Source organism: Tachysurus fulvidraco, chromosome 6 (assembly GCF_022655615.1).
Source record: "Tachysurus fulvidraco isolate hzauxx_2018 chromosome 6, HZAU_PFXX_2.0, whole genome shotgun sequence".
NCBI classification, from domain to species: Eukaryota; Metazoa; Chordata; class Actinopteri; order Siluriformes; family Bagridae; genus Tachysurus; species Tachysurus fulvidraco.
In genome coordinates this window covers 11,312,033-11,331,447 of record NC_062523.1, presented here as the reverse complement: position 1 = coordinate 11,331,447, position 19,415 = coordinate 11,312,033, and the positions used below count along the sequence as shown (strand labels likewise).

General features: G+C 36.9%; 1 protein-coding gene and 1 non-coding gene across 3 annotated transcripts; one reads left to right on the top strand and one right to left on the bottom strand.

The window, feature by feature from the left end:
- The first annotated feature begins 4,280 nt into the window (after positions 1-4,280).
- Positions 4,281-4,444, top strand: LOC113654632. Its single transcript, XR_003443443.1, has one exon. It is a non-coding gene; the product is annotated as a U1 spliceosomal RNA (small nuclear RNA).
- A 1,112-nt stretch (positions 4,445-5,556) lies between these two features.
- On the bottom strand, positions 5,557-19,231 carry heg1 (heart development protein with EGF-like domains 1). Of its 2 annotated transcripts, XM_027164426.2 has the most exons (13): positions 18,775-19,228; positions 12,246-16,214; positions 11,891-12,001; positions 11,241-11,363; positions 10,971-11,041; positions 10,277-10,326; positions 9,456-9,616; positions 9,156-9,290; positions 8,997-9,039; positions 7,459-7,496; positions 7,097-7,184; positions 6,746-6,923; positions 5,557-6,619 (listed from the first exon to the last, which is right to left on the bottom strand). In XM_027164426.2, the coding sequence occupies exons 1-13, from the start codon at positions 19,040-19,042 to the stop codon at positions 6,476-6,478; spliced, it is 5,379 nt and encodes a 1,792-aa protein (XP_027020227.2). In that variant the 5' UTR covers positions 19,043-19,228; the 3' UTR covers positions 5,557-6,475. The 2 variants fall into 2 exon arrangements, 1 of the variants encoding a protein (XP_027020227.2); XR_007140787.1 differs by lacking the exons at positions 5,557-6,619; positions 6,746-6,923 and adding an exon at positions 8,615-8,665 and having other exon boundaries at positions 7,096-7,184; positions 18,775-19,231.
- Positions 19,232-19,415: the final 184 nt, after the last annotated feature.

Below are 19,415 nucleotides of genomic sequence, written 5' to 3'. Positions count from 1 at the left end.
TTGATGAGCAAAGCGTAGTAGATAAAGACACGAATATTTTTCCTCAAGCAGTTGAAATAAGATTGTGCAGGAGTAATCTGGCAGTAATAGAACACATTCTGCCAAAATGATGACATTAGACTAGCCATCATGACATAAATCATGCATTGATATACAAAAAAACAGTCCCAGGATGGTAAAAGACTTGAACAGACATTTAAAAGAGTACAGGCATTGATAGTAATGTTGCATGCAACAAGTATTCCTTGTAAAACATTAAGAGGTTGTTTCAGATGCTCTTGCTCACTCTGTTGAAAGACCATACAGTAGACGAAAAAAATGTTCATAAGGATGCTGAAAACAGATGTAGCTACATTCACTGAAGCAAACACTGCAGAGTTGATTGCAGAATAAGTCAGTGATGCATTGGTATCCATTCTGGCTCTTCTGTTTTTTTGTTCTGAAAAGTGTTCAGAAATGATGTAACGCAGGACTGACACAATGTCCTTGTTATTCTCTGTTAAAAAAGCCCAGACAAAAACAAACAGGGTGGTTCTCCTCTGCCTCCTCAGCACATTTCTATTGAAATGAAGTGCATATCCTTTTATATGAGAACATCATAGCCACTTCCTTCATGTATTTCCATATAAAACATCCACATCTTGAAGAATGCATCCCACACGTTTTATTATAATAATAATAATAATAATAATAATAATAATAATAATAATAATAATAATAATAATAATAATAAGTAAATACATAAATGCATAAATAAATACATAAATAAATAATAGCATGTTTATGTGGCCAGAGGGTTATGTACCATAATTTTATGATTAAATGCAGTATACCTAATTCTGAAAACCGGAATTTCTATAAGTCAAAATTTTATATGAATGTGTATTTTAATTACAGTCCTGTGAGCATATTTTATATGTACTTAATAGACTAGCCAAATCTTTAAACATTCAAGTGAGTATTATTTTTTTTTATCCAGGTACCACAGAACTGAGTGACATGTAGTTAGCTTGTTTTACTTAGCAATGGACATATGATTTCCATTCATATTTACAAAGCAAATTAACAACACGCAACTAGTATTGCAGCCTGGTATTAAAATGGCCTTTTGATTGTACAATGTCTATCCTACTTTAAGAAGATATGAAATCTATTTATTGTCACACAGAAGGTAATTAATAAAAATGTAGAAAACTGGTGGATGTAAGAATTTATTTCCTTTGGTTAGAAGTACAGCTACAAATGTCCTACAAATTCCTATTAGCATTGCACATCTGGATCCTGATGTTTTTTCTTCTCTGCAAAATTGATCAATCTCTGTCAGATTGGAGGGAAACCATTACCACAAAATCTTCTACATTTGTATTGCCACAGATTCTCATGTTCACAGATCTGTGGTTTTAACTTGACCGTTTAGATTCTTTTTGGGGTTTTTTAACCACTCAGTTTGGCAGTATGACTGCTGTCCTGTTATGCAGGATTTATTCTAGAATTGCCTTGGCTTTGTCCTTGCTGTCCAGTGACTACTTAATTATGACTTTTAGTTTACAGTTTCCTCTATTGTGTTCTGTGACATTCCTTTAGATGAAATAATGATACATTGATTTAATAATCCGCTGCTCTCTCCGACATATTGAGTATACGATATTTTTAAATAAACAAACCCTGATTGATACTGTTATATTGTGGTCATGTGACACTTGCCACATTGGTCAAATCCATTCAACTAATTATGGTACTTCTAATGGCAAAAGTCTGTGCTAGAACTATTGTAATTTGGTGGCTTCATATCCCAGTTGTGAATACTCTGCATTCATTGCTGGTGTTGTAAAAAATTTTAATATACTTTATGGAGGCACCATATAATATACTGTTCGTGACAAAAATGTTTTTGCTCTATTTACAAATGCATTGTAATCTTGTAATTGACATGCACACAAGGCTTACCTTATTATACAAACATTAAATCAACATCTCACCTCCAGGTGCTATTTTGTTGATAAAAGGTTCGTGAAAACATAAGTAACCACTCTGATAGAATTATGGAAATCTCTACTAATATTTACAATTCAAATTGCCCATATAGCAGAGGGCAGTTGTTGAAAATACTGGAGGTCACAAAACGTCAGAATAAACATTGCCCAAGATAAATTGTTGTGTTTTCAGTACACTTAGTTTTATGATAACACACCTTCACAGTTTTGCAACAGAAATTCAGAATAACTTACCAAAGACAATTGTAAAAAATTAAAAATAATTTGTACAGTAATATATATTGTACATGTACAGTATTGTTTCTTTAATATAATGTGTATAGTATATAATATTAACAGAAAGCATTATAAATGCACTGGGGAATATAAGACAACATGCAAAATAATGCAAACATTCATTAAACCACTGTAAAGTATAGCGGTTTAGCCTATTGGAAATTTCATCAACATTAGCTTCATCCAGAATTTTCAAATAACTATGAATAATTTGTATCCCTGCTATTTTGAGTACATTAGAATGTATGCCTCTGAATTTTTATTTATGTGAATTTTTTTTATTTAGGTGTAATTTAAGGCTCCTGAAATTGGATATACAGTCACAGTAAAAATGATTCCTTCCTTAAGTAGTCACATTTATAATTAACTAATCTTGTGCATTTCAGTAGTGACTCCTGACTGATAATTATTCTTATAGTCTGTGAAAGTATGGAGGATGTCATTATTTTTTCCTACTTTACTATGCTTATTTATTTATTTATTTATTTATTTATTTATTTAGGCACTGATATATGTAAACTGTATAAAATAAAATATACAACTGTAGAAAGGTGTGCTTTATTTTTCCCATGACATGGAGGTAATGTGAAGTAATATCCAAAACAAAAACAACCGGGAAACAGCTTTATTGTTGTATAGTCAATTTAAAATGACTAGGGAATAAAATGTATGTGGACATCTAAAAAATTACACACATATATAGCTGTTGAACAACCCATTCCAGATTTAGTCCATCTTAGTTGCTGTAATATCCTTCAATCATTTGGAAAGACAGTGGAGCTAGAAGATAGAAGAAGGCTCCCAAAAGCATATTAAAACAAAAATCCATTTTAAATGTTTTCAAAAACCAGATAATTACGATTCAGAATGTATCTACAGTAGTTAAACTGTGCATCTGCACAAACCTGCATATATTAGTGTTTATGTAACGTAAAAGGTTTTCAGGTTGTGAAATAAAGTTTACTCTTAATACCTGAATTAAAAGGTGTGAGCACTTTTAGCCACATGTACAGAAGCAGTTACTATATTGGACTATCGAATTTTTCAATATTTGTTTGAATCTGGAATTCATATAGCCACTCTGTGAAAGACTAAACAGAATAGTACTCCTGTCTTAAGAGGGAAGGGATATCACTCAAAAAGTCTGCTCAAAAGTCATATAGTAACTGGTATGCTAACCTAGCTACATGTGGCCCACCGTGAAGTTCAGTGTGGTTTTCATCACCTAATCACTCTAATTTGGGAACCAGTGTACACACTGTCATTGCAAATTTGTGGAATCCAATGGCATCACCATGGCATCAGTTATTCAGGGTCACCACAACTGATCATTCAATCCGCAGGTTTGATATTGCCACATGTTTTAAGTGCACAAGCCCTTCCTGACACAGCACTCCCTCAATCTTCATGTGATCCAGTAAAAATCTGGTATTTAAATCTTTCTATAGCATCTTGTGGGAAGAAATTCACCCCAAAAATATGTTCTGTCTCCAGGGTCACTCAAATGAGGATGGGTCCCCGTTTGAGTCTGGTTCCTCTCAAGGTTTCTTCCTTTTCCATCTAAGGGAGATTTTCCATGCCACAGTTTCCTGAGGCTTGATCATTAGGGATAACTACAAATACATTTAAATTTACTTTTAAAGTCTAATACTAATCTTGAACTTTTTGTACTAAAAGCATTATACACAAAAAATTAATTACATTGAATTGAATGTCTGGCAAGCTCTCTTAGAGCTATTCCATCATGATATTTTCTATACCTGAGGTGTTTAATGCATGGCCCTCTTTCTTTAGTTCTCTACATTGGTCTATCAACATTCTTCTTACTCTTAATAGACTGCTGATAGAAAGTCCATCTCTCTTTAATCTATTCATGCACGATGCCGAACATGTAATCACTATCCCTTAATTCACAGCCTACAACAATCATCCGTATCCACTCTTGATAACTGGGTTAAAAATGACCCATGATTAATGTGGGGACATCAATTAGAATTCACAGGTTCCCATTTACTTACCTGGCAGGGGCAATACCATGATCAAGGAGGTGGTTTGCCCAAAGCGAGTCTCGGCCATTGCACTCGGGCTGTGCTGACCTTTGCGAATTCCCCAAATGCGGGAATCTCGACTGCATAATTTCTGATAGTGGGGGACTGCGTTCGCACTCTCCCCTGTTTTGTTAGTGGGGTAGTGGTGGCTCAACTGGTTAAGGCTCTGGGTTGTTGATCGGAGGATCAGGGTTCAAGGCCCAGCACAGCCAAACTGCCACTGCTGGGCCCTTGAGAAAGGCCCTCAACCCTCTCTGCTCCAGGGGCGCTGTATCATAGCTGCCCCTGCACTCTGACCCCAACCTCCTCAGTTGGGGTATGTGAAGAAAAGAATTTCACTGTGCTGTATTGTATATGTGGAGATAATAAAGGCTTTCATGCCCCGTTCTATTCTATTCTATTATTTCTTATTTGTCATACAGTGTGTATTAAGGTGTAGTAAACTTTGATGCACACACATCCACATAAGCCATAAACATATCTGTAATTTTCTTCACTCTGTGCAATCAATGCAACTCCCTTCTAAAATAGTCGGTGTCATGCACCCATGTGCTCAAAAAAGTTGTGTAACAGCTATTTAAGAAACTTCAGTATCGCCCTCTGCTGATCATTCCCTTCATAACACGTGGCATAGTTGGATAAACAGTGACTGCTTCCAGGAACATTTGGAATTAGACATCATTAAAATGGAGGTTATTAAGAACTGCTGAAGTTTATCATTTGTTAATGTTAAGTACTGCAGTGAAATCATCAAACCTGAAAATGGCTTTGCATTTGTGTGTGATTTAAGCAGCAGGAACAATTATGAATGAAATATTACAGCAGCCATTGTGATGTAAAATGTGATATAGAGCGACAATGTGCTTTTCCCTGACAGAGAATGTGTTTAAGATTAATAAGACCATTGTGTTAAATTTATTTTGTAAATAGTTAACATATACTATATTTAAACTTGTGTCATAAATTCCTTTAAAATAAGCATGGCTTTTTTTAGACATTATGTCAAGAATAAAAAGTAACTGACCTTTATAAAGGCGAGAAAATGAGACCTGTTTATACTTCATAGAATTTGTTTAATGGTTGTCATTTTGATTCTATTATTTAAATATTGAGTCAATTAAACATTTCACAAAGTTCACTTCATTCCTGTGCTCCAAGTACAGTGACTTTTTTTTATCACAAAACATGCCGATCGTGAGCATAAAAACCACATCTGTTTGGAAAATGTCACAAAAACATAGATAAAAGGCATTCATCTTTATTGCTGCTTTATTTAAATATGTCTGACTAAAACGCCAGATTTAAGTGAACATCCACAAAGGAGAAAAGAAAATACTGGTAGACACAGAATACTTCAGTCTTTAAAAATGCAAGGTATTGACAAAAATATAATACACCTTATAATCACAAGTATTCCAATAGCAGATATTTGGCACGCACGCACACCCGCACACACACCCGCACCAACACGCACACACACACGCACGCACAAACACACACGCAGGTTGTTCCATAGATCATGATGTGAGAAATTATATGTAACTGAAATGCATATTTATGATTTATGATGCCATTAAGTTAATTGAATAAATAAGAATGTTGCAATGTTCATTGTGGTATCATGGGTATATGGCCATCACCTACATTTTAAAAGAAATAGCACCAAGTGCATTCTAGTTTACTGCACATCCTTAAGTGAATCTTAATATAAGGACCTACTTTGTCTTGCTACAACTACCCATTAAAAGGTCTACAGCAATATATAATTTGAAGTTGACCAGCTTTTAAAGAAATCTCCTACAAACCTCTAAGGCTTAAATACAACAATCTTGTACAGACATATGAACACATTTACACTACACTAGCAGTTGTATCATTGGCCTTACTATTAATGTGTTACGTCTATGGCTTATTCCATTTCAAACATCTGTGTAACAATGAATTTGCTAACAACATTTATACTGAGCACAATTCCCCTTCACAGTTCTAAGAAGTGGATGAAATGATTTTGATTTCTTTCCTGTCAGCTCATTTTCACATTCATAGGCTACTTAGTGGTCAGTGTTTTCCCTATCTATGGTCAGCTCCATCTTGCTTTGGAGCCTTTGCTACATTCTTTATGAGAGCACTGATGATTCAGTCCAAGGCATTGTAGGATCAAAAATAATCCCTTCGTCGTGAGTCGTCACTGATGAATGATGGGTTCCACTGAGCTGGATAAATGCAGGAGTGACGTGAACCAGGCAGGCCTGAGAATGGATAAAGCCCATTCCTATACAGATCAGCATTTCGTAAAGCTGGCTGAAAAAATAAATACATAAAATGTCATTTATGGGATGCAACCTAAATGCACTTAAAAAACATTTCTATAATCCAAAGAAGCCTGTATAATACTGTATGACAAAGATCCTAACTGTGATTACTCACAGAGTAATAGATATCATTCATTTGCAAGAGATTCTTGGTACTGCCATTTTCTTGCATCTCAATGGTCTCCCTGCCCCACTCCATTGATATACGACTACTTTTGGGAAAGTCACCATATGGAGACATTTGAAGATCCCCACTTTTGAAGATGATTTTGTTAATGTCATTCTTGTCCTTCCTGTAAAAGAAAATAATTTATAAAGGTAATTATTCCTAAATTATACATTATTAATAAAAGACAGAAAATATATAAACACAATATAAGCTACATTCTATACCTTTTACAGCAGTATATGGTATGTTTTAGTAGTATACCTTAATACTTGTTATTTAACAATGGATCATACATACCTGCAGCAGGTTACGATGAGAGCAATGAAGACGATTAGCAACAAACCCCCAGCAGCAGGAGAAACTACCTTTGCTATCAGCCCGTAAACTGTACCAAAGAATAAAAGGTTTAGCAAGAGATCCGGATAAAAGGAGCAGTTAATGTCCAAGTATCATACTAAACCCTTTGTGTTTCTTGAGTTTTAAATTTTCTACAGATTTAGCTTATTTATGCTCAATAAGTCTCTTTTACAAATATTATTTAAAGTGTTTGCGAATCACATTTTCAAAAAGATAGCCACAGTATACAAGATATTAATACTAAATGATAGAAGGAATATCTGATATATTGATAGACAGATTAATATTAAAAAGATACTAACAATTATTGCAGTTGAATCCCCCAAATCCAAATGGACATCTGAAAAACACATGCATCAAAATCAAAAATAAAATATTACATGTTACAGATTTACACAATTCATGTAAATGTTGGTACACCAATATTATATACAATGATCAGCCATTACATTAAAACAACTGACAGGTCATCACAGATTATCTGAGAATAACAGCACCTATCAAGGAGTGGGACATTTTAGGCAGCAAGTTAACTGAAAGTGAGCAAGTAAACCCTCCCAACTTGGTCAAGGAAGAACAACTGGTGAACTGGTGAAAGGATCACTGGGGCCCAATGCTCACTGATCGCATGATGAGCAAATGTTAGCCCAATTGATGCAATGGGACTGCGCCATCAGAGTGCCCATGCTGACCTATCCACCATAAAAAGGTTTACAATGAGCAATGGACCAGGTGAAGGTGGCCTGAGATCTTATGAATAATTCTTTATTTACTTCTTGTGGATAGCCAAGTGCATGTGCATCACTTTCCTAATGAAAAGAAAGCACCAGGATGGACTTTTTGAAAAAGTTGGTGGCAACAGTCTTATGCTCTGGCCAATGTTTTGCTGGGAAACCTTGGATCCTGTTATTTATGTGAATGTTATTTACAGATCAAGTATACCCCTTGAGGGTGAACAAATCTGATCCATGAAAGCCAAACTACACAACATATAGAACTCCTGTTATAGATCTCCTGTTAGCAGTATGCTGGTACAGCACACCTTTAAAGGTCTTGTGGAGTCCATGCCTCGAAGTGCCAGACCTGTTACTCAGACCCTTATACTTGCCCATTCTGCCTGCATCAACTTTGAGAACTGACTGTTCATTTGTGGCATAATATATCCCACCTGTTAACAGGTACCATTATTCACTTTACCTCCTAGTGGTTTAATGTTAGTGATGAATGATAACATGTTACTTATGTCAACAGTGTATGTAGTACTTCCCAAAGAGACTGTACTCTTCTGTTTCTTGTGTATATAGATTACATATTCATATAGCGAAAAACGCCTAACGGGCCTGAAGTTATTTAAAACCTTGATGGTTAAGTGTGATATCCTCACAGGAAGTCCCACGATGCTGTCAGAAAAGACTCTTTAAATATAATGTTCTTTCCCCTTTCACTTTTGGGACTAACCTGACTTAAAGGCTATAACTTTACATCTTTCAGCTTCTGCAGTTTTCAGAACTAAAGATATAAATAAAAAAAAAAAATTTTCACAACGTGAAGGCCACAACACATTTTATGTCTCAAGTTCAGGGAGCTGTGATAAAATATTAGTGTACATATCACAATAAAATAATTTAAATCTATGTAAAGTTTTCAAGTAAAACGAATAAAAACTGAATTTTAAAAGCATAATTTACATTTACAGCATTTGGCAGATGCCCTTATCCAGAGCGACGTACAGAAGTGCTTAAATCTCTATCATTGGATACATTAATGCTGGTTCACTAGGTTACATACTTAAGATACCATAATAGGCATAATAGGCTCTGATTGAATCTAAAATACTTACTCCATGCAAGTTCCATTAACAAGTTGAAAGCCATCACCACAGTCTGAAATGAGGAAAATATCAAGAAAATAAAAATTATGTGAAATATTTGAAGTGCTGTTGGGAATAAGGAATCACATGTTTGACTAAGCGGTTTCCAAACAAGCCTATGGCTCCTACCTCTACATGTGCTGTCCTCTGGGCTTTTTTTAAAGTATCCTTCATGGCACTGACAGTACGGGGTTCCATCACTATCATTGCATACAGCATACTGAGTGTCACATCTATTCTTCTGGGCTGAGCACAGACTCTCCACTGGAAGTGTAGAGGAGCATAGGAGTCAAGATCAAAATTTATCCTTAATATTTTTACTGCTCAGTCAATACTGTGTAATACAACGTAAAACAATCTGAGTATATTTGCAGTGGGCAAACCCAAAGCAAAACAAATGCAACTGTGTTGATTACAGGGCTACTGTACCTTGATAACTGAGCTGATGCTGATGCTTTAAATAGCAGTGGGACTGTGGTTTGTTGCAGTTTCTGAGAGACATCTGGATCCTGCCGAAGATGTCAATGCTGGTCACATTAGCAGACATAGTGAACATGTTCACAGCCAAGATGTGCAACCCATCCAAATGCCTGCACACAAAACAATAAAGTTATGTCTTACTTAGAAATAAAACTACAAATGCTATAATACAATGTGACATTTTGTGTAAGCTAGCAAAAACTGTGACTGGAATAGTAAAAAGTCTCTGTCAATCTCTCACATGGCCAAAAGTATGTGGACTCCTAACCATCACACTCATATGTGATTCTTTCCCAAACCGTTGCCGCAAAGTTTTATACAAAGCACAGAATTATACATAATGTCTTTGTATGATGTAGCATTACAATTTTCCTTCAGAGGAACAAAGGCGCCAAAAATGTTCCAGCATGATGATGCCCCAGCACACAATGCTAGCTCCATGAAGATATGGTTTGACACACCATTGGGATAAACTGGAATGTTGACTAAACCTCAGACCTCCTCACCCAACATCAGTGCCTGACCTCACTAATAACCTTATTACCACAAATCACCACAGCCACTTCCTTAGTCTAATGGAAAGCCATCTAAGAAGAGGTAATTATACCTCCACTGTAATTATAACAGCAAAGGGTGACCAAATCTGGAATGAGGTGTTCAAAAAGCATATATGGTGTGTTGGTCAAATGTCATAAATCATAGTCTACATAATATGCCATCTGTATAATAGTGTATTTAATATAATAGCATTATATTAAATCTAAACTTACCGCAAAGTTGAACGTCTATAACCATGCACGTTGGAGAGTGAGGCATTCAACTAGTAATAAAAAAACAGCATGAATATCTGCCAGTTCTTTTCCATGGTCAATTAAAATGCATTGTAACACATTATAAATGTGATAAAATTATACAAAGTGTCACAAACATCACCATGTCGCATATGAAACAATGTAAAATAATTTTGAATTACTTTAACAGCCAAATTGGTGAAAATATAATGAGTTCCTAATTATAATCTAGGCATTTTTGGAAGAAATACTGATATTTATATATATAAAAATCTAGAAACAAAAGGTTTTCAAATTAATAAAATACATAAAATAAATAAATAAAAACCAACTAACAAACAAACAAAACAAATAAATAAATAAGGATAAATTAATTGAACTCATCGCTTGAGATTTGAAATATTTATTTTGGCTATTAACAGCAAACTGTTTGATTATGCCTATTTACTTATTTTTATTATTTTTATTATTATTATTATTATTATATTTTAATTTTAATATTTATTTATTTATTTATTTTAACAAAGGTGGTCTGTGATCACACCAGGGCATTCTACATGCTGAGATTATGCATTTATGCATTTATTATGCTGTGAAAATGCATAATAAATGCATGAATGTTGTGTGTGAATATTAGACAGTGTGTTTTTGCAGGTTTGTTCTCTGTACGTACCAACTGTAAGATCTCTCTATGCGAGTCATGCAGAGAAATGTTCATACTGAAAATCCCCAAAAATGTCTTTGCTGTGGGGCAGAATTACACAAAAAATAAACACTCATGCAAAACACTTGCAGGAAATCAGTCATTATATCATGTGAACCCCTAACCACTGATTCTGAAAACTGCATCTGAACTGTTTTGAGTGCAACCAGTTACAAGTGTACATGTATGTTACTGTTAGAGGCTCCATTCTGCCTGCTTTCTCTAAGTTTAACCACTTACATTGTGTACAGCTTCGTCCATCTTGCAAGTCATAACCCAGGGCACAGTCACAGCTGAATGAGCCCCTGGTGTTCACACACAACGAGTCTTGAGGGCATGGGCTGCTCACACACTCATCTACATCTGCAGAACAATATAAGAACATAACATGTGCCATCAGTCAGGCCCTTTTCATCTCAAGTAAACACATGGCCTGTTTACATTTCAACACATGAGCCATGTAATGAACATACAACTGTTTTTACATAAATTAAGTGCACAGATAGATAAAAAGGATCATATATTTTTCTCTATGTCTTCACACAGAGACTGACAATTGACCATGTTTCATTGATTATAACAATTACAGATTAAAGCACTGTGTAAGCATTTAACAACATTAATCGCCATCTGCACCATCAGTGTATCTGTAACTTTTTGCAGAAAGAAAATCTGTATGCTTAAAAATCTCAATTATAAAGGAAGTCTAATTTCTGGGTGCCCCCCTACATTTTCTCCGCATTTTCTCCCCAGTTTATGGTACACCATAGGGGTTTCTGAGTTTAAGTGAATACCCTTGACGTTGTTTAATTACAAACACCCCCATGCAACCCCCATGTGGACTATTCCAGCACAGTAGAAATACAAGTATCCGTGTCTGTGTTTCTCACCCTCAGTGCAGTTTTCTCCTCTCCAGGCAGGCAGACACTCGCACCTGTAGCCATCAGAAATCAACATACATTTGCCTCCATTTGCACAGATTTGAGACCTACATATGTGATCTGGAAAGAAAGCACAGTAAACAGTATAAAACACAAGTTCATACTAACTTGCTCATCTCAAGTAAGTAGAAGAAGAACCCTATTTAACCATTTGTAACCATTTTTTTTTACAAGGCACTGTAGTTTAACCAGTCTTTATGCATATATGCATTTTGATGAAATACAAAAAGAATCATAAAGTATATAGCTACATCAAAAATATCTAGTTAAACAAAGTTATATTGAGTAGTTTGAAAAAACATACCAGGAGTCAGGCTAAACTTCACAGGCATCTGTGTGGTTGTGGCTTCAGTTTTAGTGTGCTTTCCTGTGGTTATTACCATGGTGCTCGTGGTGGGAGTGCTCTTATTATAGGATGCAGTCGTGTGTTGGCTGTGGGTTGGTGTACTCCCTGGTGTAGCAGTGCTGGTCTCAATGTGCAATGTGCTCACATCAGTGGCACCAGCTCCAGATTGAGATGCACTGCCAGACATAGAGGACATGGCTATGCCAGTGGTGGGGTTGTGCTGTTCTGTGGAAGCCATGGTCTCCTTAGTGGGCTCTGTGGCAGAGAGGGTACTGTGTGGTGTACTGTGAACCTCGCCAGTGGTGCTGGCTTGAAAGTGGTGTGTTGTAAGTGGTGCTGTGGTGCCTTTGCTATTTAGTATGGTGCTAGTATCAGGGACAGTGCTAGCCTTATGCGTGTTCTCCTCTGTAAGTGGTGTCTTGTGGGTCAAAGGTCCTGTAGCTGTGCTCAGGAACTCTGTGAGGTCTGGAGGACTATTGGTTTGGGAGAAGAAGTTCTGCTGGGTGGACTGGGACTCATGCACACTTGTAGTCATTTCCCAGAATGTGGAAGGTGCACTAGTCAAGCCAGGAATAGCAGTTCCTTCCCTAAATGTCTTGGGCTCATCTGGTTTCTTAACTGTACTGGTATTCACAGGACCCGTAGAAGTCTCTGTGGTCTCACCATCCTGTTGAGACACATTGTTATGAGTATCATCTGGCAGGATAGATGAAGGGATTAAGGATGAAGGTGAACTGCTGTATGTATAGAAGTTCTGGTTTGTGGAAGAATTGGCTGTGGTGTCCATTTCAGTATCAGAGCTGTTGATAACTGTAAAAGGTGGAGTGAAGCTGGGGTTGCTAGTCTTTGCCTTCGACTCAAAATCTGATCCTGTAACAGTGGGCTGTCCTGTGTGAGACTCGGTAATCTGGAACCCATGAGAGACCTCTGTCTCAAAAACTTCCTTTTGGGTGGAATTTGTAGGGACATCCTCTCGTGTTGCCTCACTATGGACAGACTCAGTATTCTCTGTGTACTCCATATGCTGAGTAACGCCTGTATTCTCCACCTGCCGAGTGACAAAATCCTGGGCTGTCTCTGAGGAGCTGGTGTCCTCCACATAAGCAGTGGTGCTGTTAAATGTGATGGACAGCAGAGTGCGCTCTCCAGCACGGTTAAGTGTGGTGGATATGTAGGTGCTATCAGTGTTTGAACCAAATTCTGTAGTCTCCTGGTCTGTGTGTTTCTGCTTGAATGTATTTGAACTAAATTCTGTTGTCTCCTGGTCTGTGTTTGAACTAGATTCTGGAGTATTCTGGTCTGTGTGTTTCTGCTTGAAGGTACTTAAGTCAGATTCTGTTGTCTCCTGATCTGTGTTTGAACTAGATTCTGGAGTATTCTGGTCTGTGTGTTTCTGCTTGAAGGTACTTAAGCCAGATTCTGTTGTCTCCTGGTCTGTGTGTTTCTGCTTGAATGTATTTGAACTAAAATCTGTTGTCTCCTGGTCTGTGTTTGAACTAGATTCTGTAGTATCATGGTCTGTGTTTTTCTGCTTGAAGGTACTTAAACCAGGTTCTGGAGTATTCTGGTCTGTGTGTTTCTGATTGAAGGTACTTAAGCCAGATTCTGTAATATCCTGGTCTGTGTGTTTCTGCTTGAAGGTGCTTAAACCAGATTCTGGAGTATTCTGGTCTGTGTGTTTCTGCTTGAATGTATTTGAACTAAAATCTGTTGTCTCCTGGTCTGTGTTTGAACTAGATTCTGTAGTATTCTGGTCTGTGTTTTTCTGCTTGAAGGTACTTAAGCCAGATTCTGTAGTATCCTGGTCTGTGTGTTTCTGCTTGAAGGTACTTAAGCCAGATTCTGTAGTATCCTGGTCTGTGTGTTTCTGCTTGAAGGTGCTTAAACCAGGTTCTGTAGTGTCCTGGTCTGTGTTTTTCTGCTTGAAGGTGCTTAAACCAGGTTCTGGAGTATTCTGGTCTGTGTGTTTCTGCTTGAAGGTGCTTAAGCCAGATTCTGTAGTATCCTGGTCTGTGTTTTTCTGCTTGAAGGTGCTTAAACCAGGTTCCGGAGTATTCTGGTCTGTGTTTTTCTGCTTGAAGGTGTTTAAACCAGGTTCTGTAGTATCCTGGTCTGTGTGTTTTTGCTTGAATGTATTTGAACTAAATTCTGTTGTCTCCTGGTCTGTGTTTGAACTAGATTCTGAAGTATTCTGGTCTGTGTTTTTCTGCTTGAAGGTACTTAAACCAGGTTCTGGAGTATTCTGGTCTGTGTTTTTCTGCTTGAAGGTGTTTAAATCAGGTTCTGTAGTATCCTGGTCTGTGTTTTTCTGCTTGAAGGTACTTAAACCAGGTTCTGGAGTATTCTGGTCTGTGTTTTTTTGCTTGAAGGTGTTTAAATCAGGTTCTGTAGTATCCTGATCTGTGTTTTTCTGCTTGAAGGTGCTTAAACCAGGTTCTGGAGTATTGTGTTCTGTGTGTTTCTGCTTGAAGGTGCTTAAGCCAGATTCTGGATTATTCTGGTCTGTGTGTTTCTGCTTGAATGTATTTGAACTAAATTCTGTTGTCTCCTGGTCTGTGTTTTTCAGCTTGAAGGTGCTTAAACCAGGTTCTGGAGTATTCTGGTCTGTGTTTTTCTGCTTGAAGATGCTTAAACCAGGTTCTGGAGTATTGTGGTCTGTGCGTTTCTGCTTGAAGGTGCTTAAACCAGGTTCTGGAGTATTCTGGTCTGTGTGTTTCTGATTGAAGGTGCTTAAGCCAGATTCTGTAGTATCCTGGTCTGTGCGTTTCTGCTTGAAGGTGCTTAAACCAGGTTCTGGAGTATTCTGGTCTGTGTGTTTCTGCTTGAATGTATTTGAACTAAATTCTGTTGTCTCCTGGTCTGTGTTTGAACTAGATTCTGAAGTATTCTGGTCTGTGTTTTTCTGCTTGAAGGTACTTAAACCAGGTTCTGGAGTATTCTGGTCTGTGTTTTTCTGCTTGAAGGTGTTTAAGCCAGATTCTGGATTATTCTGGTCTGTGTGTTTCTGCTTGAATGTATTTGAACTAAATTCTGTTGTCTCCTGGTCTGTGTTTTTCAGCTTGAAGGTGCTTAAACCAGGTTCTGGAGTATTCTGGTCTGTGTGTTTCTGCTTGAAGGTGCTTAAACCAGGTTCTGGAGTATTGTGGTCTGTGCGTTTCTGCTTGAAGGTGCTTAAACCAGGTTCTGGAGTATTCTGGTCTGTGTGTTTCTGATTGAAGGTACTTAAGCCAGATTCTGTAGTATCCTGGTCTGTGTGTTTCTGCTTGAAGGTGCTTAAACCAGATTCTGGAGTATTCTGATCTGTGTGTTTCTGCTTGAATGTATTTGAACTAAATTCTGTTGTCAACTGGTCTGTGTTTGAACTAGATTCTGTAGTATCCTGGTCTGCGTGTTTCTGCTTGAAGGTACTTAAACCAGGTTCTGGAGTATTCTGGTCTGTGTGTTTCTGCTTGAATGTGCTTAAACCAGGTTCTGTAGTATCCTGGTCTGTGTGTTTCTGCTTGAAAGTATTTGAACTAAATTCTGTTGTCTCCTGGTCTGTGTTTGAACTAGATTCTGTGGTATACTGGTCTGTGTGTTTCTGCTTGAAGGTACTTAAACCAGATTCCGGAGTATTCTGGTCTGTGTGTTTCCACATGAGGGTGCTTAAACCATATTCTGTAATATCCTGGTCTGTGTTCTTCTGCTTGACAGGGCTTGAACCAGATTCTGAAGTATCCTGGTCTGTGTGTTTTGGCTCAGTCAGACTAGTCACAGTGAGCTCTCTCACAGTCCTGAACTCTTGTGCACTCACATTAGTGAGGTTGGCTATTGTAGAAAGATCTTCCCACTCACTCACTGTGTTGATGCTTAATGTGTTAGGGCTGGAATCCAGCAAATCAGTGGACATTTCTGATCCATTTTGTGTGAAATATCTCTGATCAGTGGCTAGAAAAAAAAAGACAAACAAATTGCACAGGGCATTTAATCAAGTATCAAAATTTGACAAATATTGAATTTAAAAGCATCACATTTAGATTCCTACTTTGTTCAGTACATTTTTCAGTGCAATATAAATGTGATTTTGAACTGTAGATGTTAACGTAGCCCTCCTGAATCAGGGCATAAATTGTTCAATCACTAAGAATCTCAGGAACTGTTATAGAAAATGTTTTCAGAAGTAACTGCGGATGTAATGATTTTGGGTGGAGAACAATTTTCAACCAAATCCGTTTAAGCTAACAAAAGCTTGAGCCCTATAAATGGATGTGACCTGACTCATTGGAAATAGACGTTTCCTTCCTTGCGCTGAACGAGCGCAGTGTTCATACAATAAGGTCACTTTCTACATGAAGTTTATACACTGATAACAATGTAATCAACAATCACAAAGTCTTTCCCAAGAGAATTTGACATTTTACAATATGTAAACAGCATCTAAGCAGGAAATTAATCAAACACTTGATGACACACATCAAGCATCTAAGCAGGAAATTAATGAAATACTTGATGACAATTACAGAAAGTATCACATCAACAAAAAGGGGGATTTTAAACCCTACAGTTCAATTACTTGCCTAAGAGAATTATTAATAGGCATAACAATACAGGGATGTTTGCATAAGATGATCAGCATCTTACTTTTCTCCTCTGATAAACTAAAAACTGATATATTTTGTTTGTGGTAAACTTTTAAAATTTAAAAGATCATGCAGGATCTCTTCATGGGATGTACATATTCTTGTTGTGATATTGTGCAGAAACACTTGAGAATTGACAAATAGTGAAAAGGGATCAATACACAGAAGTCTCACCTGCTCAAAAAACTAAACTTATGAGTGTTTGCTTGATTTTCAAATCAAATCTATACTAATCTGCAACACTAAACATATCACATTTTATAGTGTGAACCTGGACCATAAAACTTTAATCCAATTATGTCATGCTGAAATGGAACAATGACTCATATAACTTAATATAGCATAATATATCGCATGAAAGTTGTGCCAGAGCAGAATGGAAGCAAATGGAAGCAAAATATTAGAACATTAGCAATTAAGAGTAACACTAATTCACTTGTGGGAAAGACTTGCTGTACTGAGAAATGTTATTTCATCAGACCAGATACACAGGCATCCATTAGTTGGCCAAGAAATAAAATCTTGTGCTGTTAGTATGTATAACTACTTACACTGTCCAATATATTAATTATAGGATAATTATCTCTGTAGCTTCTGACCGAAACTGTATATGTGGATAAGATAAAAAACTGTTACTTAAAAATAAATAAATTACTGTTATAAATAAGTTCTTTCTTCATTTAACAACACATGAATAAATATTGCATCCTACAACCAAAGCACTCTTGTTCTAGAGTTGTTCAATCAGTTGGATGTAAAACTAATATTGGACTGTGGATGTTGTTCATCCTGATCAGTTATATATTCTCCTGATCAGTGCAGCGAAGTTTATTATATATTCACAGACATCAAAGTGTAAGGAGTTACATGACAGACCTTTAGAAAGTTATTATGATGAGCAAGTAGCTCATAATATTATTAGTTTGTGATACTTTTCCTAATAAATAAATAAATAAATAAATAATACTTAGGAATAATCTTTGAATGAAATGATTTACATTCTACATGGAAGGATTTTACATTGAAAGGTCTCCATTTAAATACATAGTTCCATGGTTCTGAAAGCGGGCCCAAGAGTCCCTCGTAATCAGGGACTCGTGTTTTTTTAATCTATTTTGAATGATAATGATGGCAGAGATATGTATCTACCAGAGGTGTAATGATTTGACAATTTGGATCAATAAATCCAGCAACAACTTCAACAATTTCAATGCAACAATCACCATTTATTATCAAAAGTGAAAATAATAAAAATCTAGGAAAGTGATTTCTCTATTAATCTGATACTTATAGTCTTTCTCTATGTCATTATTAATTCTGAATTAACAGCATATATTCTCAAACAAAAGTGGCCAAATATAAAAATAGAATCGAATTGTATTGTATAATACTTGGAATTGTAATCAGTGGAATTGTCAAGTATCTAAACATTGCCGTATGAATCATATTCAATTATGTAAAACTATGCACTTTACACTCTAAATATCTACAGCTGTTGTTGCTTGACTGACTGCTCATACAAAATAAATGGATTTAATGTTACATTCACATTCTTGTAGGAAGGTTATTTGTTTGTTTATTTCCTAATATAAAGCTCAGTAAATGAAAACACTCAGAAATACGTTCGTGTGTGATCCTCTGTGTTAATTTGCTTCTGGCCTGGGGTTAATGTAGAGGTAATTTGTAGTAATGTGCTTTGTTATTGTCACTGTTGTGTAGAAGTGTGTTTTCTTTTAAATGTCCTTCCTTTTCCAGGAAAATTCCCTGAATCTAGGCCCATATCACACACTCCCTAATTTTCCTATCAGTATGTGTGATGTAGATGTGCAGCTACACTGTGGCACTACAATCATGCCTCTGACTCTTACCAGTGTGAGATTCCCTCTTTGAAAACCTCGGATGGAGATGTGAGATTTCTGATGTGGAAGAGTAACCAAACCTCGCTGTCCCGTCGCTGATCACTGCTCTGGAGGAAGTTTGTAAATCAGTGGACTGATCTGAATCCTCAGTGTCGGCAGATAAATAAGTTTCAGTCACCAAGGGGCTGCTTTCAAAACCCCCAGCAGTTGTTTTCATGAGAAACAAAACTACCAGGAACATTAGACCGCCAGTGCGCCCCAAAGCGCGCGCTTCCATGATGAAGAAATAAAACCACAGAAATGTTGAAAGCCTAATAATAAATAACACAGCGATATAATCCGGGTCAGCATCGGAAAGCGTGTGTTTCGTCAGGTCTCCATGCGTAAAAAGGCTGAAATGGTGCTAAAAGTTCACGCTTGAGTTGAGAGAAGGGTTTTTATTTCTGCACACCAGTCAGTTCTCACATCCCGGGCCGGGCTGCTGTGACTCCGCCTCTCCAACACAGGATGGCGCGATATACCGAGTCGAACTTGCATCGCGATACCCATCTTCACGATATCTCAAAGTAACAGCGTAGATTTCTTTGATTTAGTGGGTCACAGTGCTCACAGCACATAAACTGACATATCATTCAAGCACTTTCTAAGTC